The sequence below is a fragment of the Rhinopithecus bieti genome, unplaced genomic scaffold (genome assembly GCF_001698545.2).
Source record: "Rhinopithecus bieti isolate Rb0 unplaced genomic scaffold, ASM169854v2 scaffold_5260, whole genome shotgun sequence".
NCBI classification, from domain to species: domain Eukaryota; kingdom Metazoa; phylum Chordata; class Mammalia; order Primates; family Cercopithecidae; genus Rhinopithecus; species Rhinopithecus bieti.
This window is the reverse complement of record NW_016805896.1, coordinates 6,599,346-6,608,413: the sequence shown is the minus strand read 5'-3', so window position 1 is coordinate 6,608,413 and position 9,068 is coordinate 6,599,346. Positions and strand designations below refer to the sequence as shown.

Here is a 9,068-nt window from a genome sequence, read left to right as displayed (position 1 = left end):
TGCTTACAGCGCAGTATTGGGGTGGGAGTTACCCGATTTTCCAGGTGTTGTGTGTCTCAGTTCCCCTGGCTAGGAAAACGGATCCCTTTCCCCCTTGCGCTTCCAGGTGAGGCGATGCCTCGCCCTGCTTCAGCTCTCGCTGGTCAGGCTGCAGCAGCTGACCAGCACCGATTGTCCGGCACTCCCTAGTGAGATGACCCCAGTACCTCAGTTGAAAATGCAGAAATCACCGGTCTTCTGTGTCGCTCGCGCTGGGAGTTGGAGACTGGAGCTGCTCCTATTCGGCCATCTTGCTCCACCCCCAAGAATTTCCTTCTTAAACCTCTGTTACCTGTATGACTCTTGGAAACATTTTAGGTTTTGTTACCTGCTAGAAGTTCCCAAAGCAAATTTACTATTAAATTCTCACAAGCATATGCATTTAGTGCTTAAAATATGACTTAAAACTCTTTCAATTTTCCTAGACTTAAAAATGTGGCTAATGACACCAACTGGCAATCACTTTAAATTCCTAAAGTTCTAGAAATTCAAATAGTGTAGTCATTATAGGAGAGATGCCAAATATTTGCATGTTCTATAGGTACCATAAACGCCACTGGATTTCTAACACACCAAAAGGACATCAGGTCCAGGTTTGCCCAGCGCAGTCTCACAGTTTGCATCTATGAACCTACCATTATCTTCAATAACATCTTTCAAAAGTGCTGGTTTATATGCAAAATAATACGGTCACTCTAAACAGGTGATATTTATTTTTTGAGACAGGATCTCACTCTGTCACCCAGGGCTCACTGCAGCCTCAATCTCCTGGGCTCAATCAATCTTCCCACCTCAGACTCCCAAGTTGCTGAGACTACAGGTGAGTTCCACTATACCTGGCTAATTTTTGTATTTTTGTAGAGACAGGGTTTCACTATGTTTCTTAGGCTGGTCTCGAATTCCTGGGCTTAAGTGATCTGCCCGCCCCAGCCTCCCAAAGTGTGGGATTACAGGTGTGAGCTTTGGCACTAGGACAATTTTTTTTTTAAATACACAGATCTGTAATTAATTATCTGTACCTCCAACAGAGTAAGAAGTAATATAAAAATCCCGATTATTACCTTTCTGCACAGCCAATGGGAGTTCTTGAAGTTTCCAGACTGACCAAGAGTCAATTTTCAAGTTAATCATGTTCTTTCTTGATCTTTGTCGTTTTAAAGCTGCTTCAGCTTCTGCCCGGTCAGTTTCTAGACTTTTAATGAGATGAACGGCCTCTGAGAGCAATGTTTCCATTTCCTGCTTTAACTCTGGACACTTTTCATCTTAAACAGATATATATATTCATATTTGTTAATAAATCAGTCAATAAGCTGGATGATGGGAACATGGGCCTTAGTTGTATTATTATTTTTTAATATATATTTAATAAAAGAATGTTAGAAAATGAATTAGCTTTTAAAGACAGTTTTATTATGATACAAACATAAGATTGATTATAAACTTTGAAGACCTATTTTTAATAATCATTTTATAAAATAATTACAATAGCTAAATCTCAACCAACATAAGCTGTACTATACAGCTTTATTTTAAAATTATGTGTGTGTTTCCTCCTATTCTATAAGAAAACATACCATAGAGATTACATCAGGTAACTACTGAATAATGATAGATGGTTCCTAGAAACAAGTCACATTCTTCAGTCTCATCCAGTAAGAACTTCTCTATTTAGCTTTGCCAGGAATTCACTGGAATTTTGAAATTCTATTTAGTGGTAATACTAAATTAACCCTGAATTAACTCCTTTAATGAGAAGTACTTGTGATTCCTGTTTCACAGTTCTGGAATGATGTGGCTTAACGTTAACAAAATTAGTACCATGGGTACTCCTTCGACCATTTATGAAAGAAATGTGTGCAGAGCCTATTATATTCCAGGGAACAAGCACATGGTCTTCACAGGAGATAAGGAAGGTAAAGAAGACAGATAAGAGTCCTATCCTTGTAGGATTTATGCTTATAAACACTGACTTTTGCCAAAATGTTATATAAACACATAAATACAAAGTGTTAAGAGACAAGGCCCCCAAAGAACTGAGGCTAGAGGAAAAATAGCTAACCTGCATCAAGAAGAAAGAAAACTAATGCATTTCTTTTTTGTGTTGCTTTTGGACAATAAAGACAATGATTTTCTGGTAGATGGGAGTATTAAACAATGGTTATAAGTGCCAGCTCAGCAGTCACACAGTTGCTATTTTTTAACTCATTGGACTTCTCAAAGAAATCCAGCATGCTGCTTCAGAAGCATTCTTATAAAACCGGTTTCCCTATTTTAATGCATAAAATGATTTTCTCTACACTGGTCCTTTATTTGGTGTCTTTGAATCTATTGTTTTCTTTTGTCAAATTCTACCACATCTTGGATACTTTAAATCATTAATTGTCTTTTTAAAATGAAAACATATTCATTCATCACTGTATTCTCCAGTCAATTTATGATTCATTCTATAATCAATTACAATAGCAAGATTTCAGTCTGGAATATATAAATAAATTAATATCACTTATAATTAAAATACTTCTGATTGAATGTATACGTGTTTTAGCAAAGGTGTTCATCATGTTTCTAGGAGTTGTCTTTTATACTATTTCAATAATAAATTCTTAAACAAATACTGTATGGGTAACTCGGGATGCCCCAAATTCATTGTATTTAACATCTCATTTTTTTTTTCTTGAGTGCCATCTCAGTTTTGCAGTTTCATATTACTGTTCTAAGCAACTATCTGCAATTTTTTAGCATAAGCCCTTAATTACAACAAATCTTCCTCATCCTGCCATTGTTGTATGTTTTAGACCTCAAAGGTACTTATTGATAATAAACGTAATTATAGCTAATGGAACTGTAGTTGTGATTGTTAATATATCTATTTTTTCTCTCAGCATTTGTTGTGTGAAAACTTGGTAAGTAATGATTAAGGTCCTCATCTTCACTGTAGGCACAAATAATGAAAATAAAACAGTAAAACAAAGCTTTGCTATGAATGAAAACTTTGAAAACAAAATATTCTTGTTTTAAAAGTCCTGAGTTTATTAGTCTTCAATCAAGGATTTAGCAATTTTTTGCTAAAAAAATTTTAGCGAAATTTTTTAATGCATTTCTTTTTTGTGTTGTTTTTGGGCAATAAAGACAAGGATTTCCTGCTAGATGGGAGTATGAAATAATGGTTACAAGTGCAAGTTCAGCAGTCACACAGTCGCTGTTTTTTAATCCATTGGAAGAGGAGGTGCTACATAAAATCTCAATAATATATTTAAATACACTAAAGTAGTGTTAACACAAATTTTACCCCAGCATATAAAATATTATGTATTTTATAAATTGTGACAAGAATATTTATCACAACTTAAATATATACTAGAGCTGCAATTTTCAATATGATAGTCATCACCCACATGCAACCATTTACATTTATATGTGACTTAATTTACATTAAACTTAAAAATTAAGTTCCTCAGTCTCACTAGCCACATTTCAAGGGTTCAACAGCTGTATGTGGCTAGTAGCTGCTCCATTGGACAGTATAGACATAGAACACTGATTATCACAGAAAGTTCTAATGGGCAACACTAAACTACAAATAGCATCTTGAGAAGTGGACAGCCATCATTAAATACTCAGCACCTAAACAAGTATTTGGTGTATAATATTCACTAATAAATATTTGTTGAATGAATGCTTAATCAAACAATACAGAGGACTATTTTGTCTATTAAACATTCATAATAATTATAAAACTCTTAAACATGATTAGTGTGACAATTAGAAATATATTAAATGAAGTCAATGAGCTTTTAAATATAATTACAGTTATTCAAGTAGGAGGAACAACTTTACCTCTCTTTTCTTCTGGTTTGACCTCTTTCACTGGTGTAGCTACACTCCAATCTTCTTTCAGGTCTTTTGTGGAAGTTCTGCTCCTATATAATGGGAAGGAAACAAGCAGTAAAGGAGCGAAGTACTTAAAGTTAGTAAAACAAATCTTAGGTTATGCTCTTCCACTGAATTTTAAATATTTGTGGTGAAACTTACTATACAATATAATATTACTAGATAGAAGACTAATATAGCAAAATTCTAATAAGTAATGGGATTTACATTTACTGGTAAATTAATAAAAACTTAAAATTAGTTACAATGACCCAAAATGTCTTGAGAACATATTAAAGCTACATTTTTTAAAAAAGAAATTGGTCTTTCCTAGACAGTGTTTCTATAAGACAAACGGTATTCTGTGAGAATAATTTGGATGAGCTATTTCTGTAATTTCAGTTCAGTAGTTTCTGGGGAATCAATGTAAATTACAATGAGTAAAAATATCATTTCAGATAATAAACTTTTAGAAAAATACCTACATTAAAATGTTATTTCCTTCCTAGTAGCTACACTGTTGGAAAATACAAATATAGAACATTCATTATCATAGAAAGTTCTACTGGACAACGCTAAACTGTAGTGTCTTGAGAGGTGACTATAAATTAAAATGTTATTTCCTTTCTAACTAAAATTCTGTATGTTGAATAATAAACCATTTCTCCATATTTCTCTGGTCTGATTCTAGAATCCTAAACTAGCCTTCAGTATACATTTTTAAATGTGTTTTTTCTCTGATCAAAGTTGCAAGAAAATTGGTATCAACAACAAAGCAGAGAATTTCTTTTTGAAATTTTCATTACATTTTTTATTAAAGAAGTATTCTACATTAAGAAAACTGTATACATACCAAAAAATCATAAAACTAATGTAATCCATATTTATTTATTCTTCAGAGATCACAGTCTAATGTTATTTCAATTCTTATAAAATTAGAGTCACAATTATACATTCTGCTTTAGTTAATTGAAATTATTTTCAGTGTATTTTACTACCATTTTATATTTCTAATAGCTACAAATTATTTTTCTCATCATTGTTCCACAACTTATTTAGCTAAGTCTGTCTATTCCAAGGTCAGAGAAATATTCTTTATATTTTCTTCCTTTAGTTTTCATATTTATTTCAGAATATTTTGTTGAAAAGTGTATTTTTTCTCATTTGTTTTCTTTTAAAAAATTGAAAATAACTGTCCAGCATTAACTATTAAATAGTATTTTCCTTGCTGGCTTTTAACACCATTTACATGATATAGTAAATTATTATACATAATTAGATCATTTTGTGTATCTTATAAAGTTCAGTTAATTCTTGGACCTGTAAAATTCTATGCTAATTTTTTTTTTTTTTTTTATTGAGCCAAATTCCCATAACATTAAACATTTGAAAGTGGAAACTTTAGTGGCATTTAATATATTCACGACATTGTACAACTATCACACCATCTCATTCCAATATATTTTCATCACTTCAAAAGAACATGCCCTACTTATTAAGCAGTCTCTCCCTTTCTTCAATGCGCTCTTTCATAGCAATGACTAATCTGCTCTCTTTGTGGATGAACTTTTATGAATATTTCATAGAAATAGAATCATATGAGACCTTATGTGACGTTTTAAACTTAGCATAATAGTTTCAAGATTTCTCCATGTTGCAGTATGTAGAATTTTATTTATTTTAATGGTAGAATAATATTCCATTGTGTATACACAACACATTTGGTTATCTATTAATCCACTGATGGATTTGGGGATTATGTCCACCTTTTGGCTATTGTGAATACAGATGTTATGCACATTTGTATATGAATTTTTGTTTGAACATGTTTTGAATACTTTTGGATATATATCTTGGAGTCAAATTGCTAAGTGATAGCTAATTCTAGGTTTCACTTTTTGAGAAGCCAACAAACTGTTTCTTGGTGTCTAAACTATTTTATATTCACACCAGCAATATGCAAGGGTTCTAATGTTGAAGAAAAGTGGAAAGAGTGGGCATCCTTGTTTTGCTCCTGTTCTTAAGATGAAAACTTTCAGTCTTCACCATGGGTATAATATAAACTAAGGGTTTCTCATAAATATCCTTTATTGTGTTTAATACATTCCCTTACAATGTAGTTTTATGAAAGGTGTGGGCTTGTGTCACATTTAACTAATTTTTGTATGCTAAACCACTCTTGCATTTCTAGGATAAATCTCACTGATCATGATGTATAATTTTTTTTTTTTTGAGACAAAGTCTCACTCTGTCACCCAGGTTGGAGTGCAGTGGTGCGATCTTGGCTCACTGCAACCTCTGCCTCCCAGGTTCAAGTGATTCTTGTGCTTCAGCCTCCTGAGTAGCTAGGATTACAGGCACCCGCCATCATGCCTGGCTAATTTTTGTATTTTTAGTAGAGACCGGGTTTCACCATATTGACTAGGCTGGTCTCAAACTACTGACCTCAGGTGATCCAACCGCCTCGGCCTCCCAAAGTGCTGGGATTACAGGTGTGAGCCACTGCGCCTGGGCGTATAATTATATTAATGCGTTGCTGAACTCAGGTTGATAGTATTTTGTTGAGGATTTTGTCATTTTTTGTTTGTTTGTTTTGTTTTGTTGGCCAGGCTGAAGTACAGTGGCACAATCACAGTTCACTGTGAACTTGATCTCCTGGGCTCAAGCACTCCTCCAAACTCAGCCTCTGGAGTAGCTAAGACCACAGGCATGCGCCACCACACCTGGCTAATTTTTGTTGTTGTTGTTGTTTGTTTGTTTGTGGAGATGGGTTTTGACTATGTTGCCTAGGCTTGTCTCAAACTTCTGGGCTCAAGTGATCCTCTGCCTTGGCCTCCCAAAGTACTTGGATTACAGGTGTGAGCTACTGTGCCTGGCCTGTCATGTATATTCATGTATATTCTATAGTTTGCTTGTGATGTCTTTGTCTGGTTTCACTATCAGGTTATTGCTGGGATCATAAGATGACTTAGAAATTATTTCCTTCGATTTTCTGGAAGAGTTTGAGAAGGACTGATATTAATTCTTCTTTCAATGTTTAGTAGAATTTACCAGTGAAGCCATGTGGTCCTGAGATTTTTTTTGTTGGGGAAGTTTTTGATTATTGATTCAATCACATTATTTGTCATAGGTCTGTTCAGGTTTTCTACCTCTTCCTGAGACAGTTTTAGTAGTTTACGTGTTTTTAGGAATTAGTCTCTTTCATCTTCGATAGTTTGTTGATATACATTTGTTCCTAGTATCCTCTTATAATCCTCTTTATTTCTGCAGACTCTGTTGTAGTGTCTCAAATTTTGTATTATTTAATTTGTAATTGAGTCTTCTTTTCATTTTTGGTTAGTTTAGCTAAAGGTTTGTGAATTTCATTGCTCTTTTCAAAGAAACAACTTTTGTTTTTATTGATTCTGTGTACTGTTTTTCTAGTCTCTATTTCATTTATTTCTACTTTAACCTTTATTTCCTTCCTTTTGCTAACTTTGGGTTTAGCATGCTCCTCCTCTTCTACTTCCTTAAGGTATAAAGTTAGGTTACTGGATTTGAGATCCCCTTTTTAAATGTAAGCATTTATAGCTCTAAATTTCCCTCTGTGTACTACTTTTGCTGCATTTTGTAAGTTTAACTACATTGTGTTTTCATTTTCACTCACCTCAAGGTGTTTTCTAATTTCCCCTGTGATTATTGCTTTGACTTACTGGTTTGTAAAACACGATTTGTTTAGTTTCCACATATATATGAAATTTCCAGGTTTCCATTTGTTATTGATTTCCAGCTTCATTCTATTGGGTCAGAAAAAATACCATGTGTAATTTTGATCTTTTTAGTTTCACTGAAATTCGTTTTGTGGTGTAATACATGATCTATGCTGAAGAATGGTCCATGTGCACATGAGAAGAATGTGTTTTCTGCTGTTGTTAAGTGGAGTATTCTGTATAAACTGGTTAGCTCTAGTTGGTTCATGTTATTCAAGTCTATTTATTTACTGATCTTCTGTTATTTTATCCATTATTGGAAGTGGGGACATTAAATTCTCAAAATCCCGTTGTAGAACAGTCTATTATTCCCTTCACTTCCGTTAGTTTATATGTCTGTTTTGAGGTTATATTGTTAGGTATATTATATTTATAGTTTATATATTTTCTTGGTAGAATGACACTTTTATCAGTGAATCAAGTCTTTTGTCTTCTGTAACAGGCTTTGATTTAAAGCCTATTTTGTGTGACATTGGTATAGTCACTCCAGCTCTCTTTTACTTACTATTTGCATGGAATATGGTTTTTCATCCTTCTGCTTGTAAACTACTTATGCCTTTGTATCTCAGGTGAGACTCTTATAGACAGAATATAGTTGGATTATCTATTTTTATCCATTCTACCATGCTCTACCTTTCAATTGGAGAGTTTAATCCATTTACATATAAATTAATTACTGATAAGGAAGGGCTTATTTTTGCCATTTTGCTATTCATTTTCTATATTATTTATTTCTGAACTCCTCCATAACTGCCTTCTTTGTAACTAGCTGATTTTTTTCTATATATTGTTTAGTTTGCCTCTCTTTGTTTTCCTTTATTTTTTAAAGTAGAATCTTAGTGTTTATCCTGAGGATTACAATTAATACCTTAACTCTATAAAAACTGAATTAAAATCAGTGTAGCTTCAATAGTATACCTATCTATTTATATATGAAGAACTCTGTTCCTTTACATCTCTGCCCTTTCTCTTATGGTATCAGTTTCACAAATTACATAGCTATCCATTTTGTGTTCATTAGCAGAAATTTATTATTATGAATTTTATCCATTTGACCTTATAATCACATAGGTGTTTGGATGAACAGAGGCAAGATGGCGCACTTCCGGGTTCTTCATCCCCAACTTTTCCCGCGCGCGCGAAAATCCAGCCGGCGACCCGGGAAGGTGCAGACCAACTAGGCATGCGCCAGGTGATGTCAATCTGAAGAGACCAAGATTTACCTGGTCGCACCTGTGGAACGCCCCCTGACACGCCCGTGCCCCGCCTATTGCCCTCCCACTCCTAGAAAAGCCGCTCCAGAGGCACCCCACGCGCGGCCTTCCTCAGTCCTCCACTCCTGTCGGGCTGTCAGGACTGTGGGAACTCCGTCCAAGAGCTGTACGGGTGACTCTGGGGGCCCCTTTTGTC

The 9,068-nt window shown here is 34.3% G+C and overlaps 1 protein-coding gene across 1 annotated transcript in view; it reads right to left on the bottom strand.

Moving 5' to 3' along the window:
* The window catches only part of CCDC178 (coiled-coil domain containing 178), a 528,736-nt gene that overhangs the window by 424,256 nt on the left and 95,412 nt on the right, over window positions 1–9,068 (bottom strand). The window contains exons 8-9 of the mRNA XM_017873932.1: window positions 3,877–3,959; window positions 1,101–1,301 (exon numbers count right to left, since the gene is read on the bottom strand). Coding sequence (XP_017729421.1) covers window positions 1,101–1,301; window positions 3,877–3,959 — 284 coding nt within the window. The remainder of the gene's footprint in view (window positions 1–1,100; window positions 1,302–3,876; window positions 3,960–9,068) is intronic.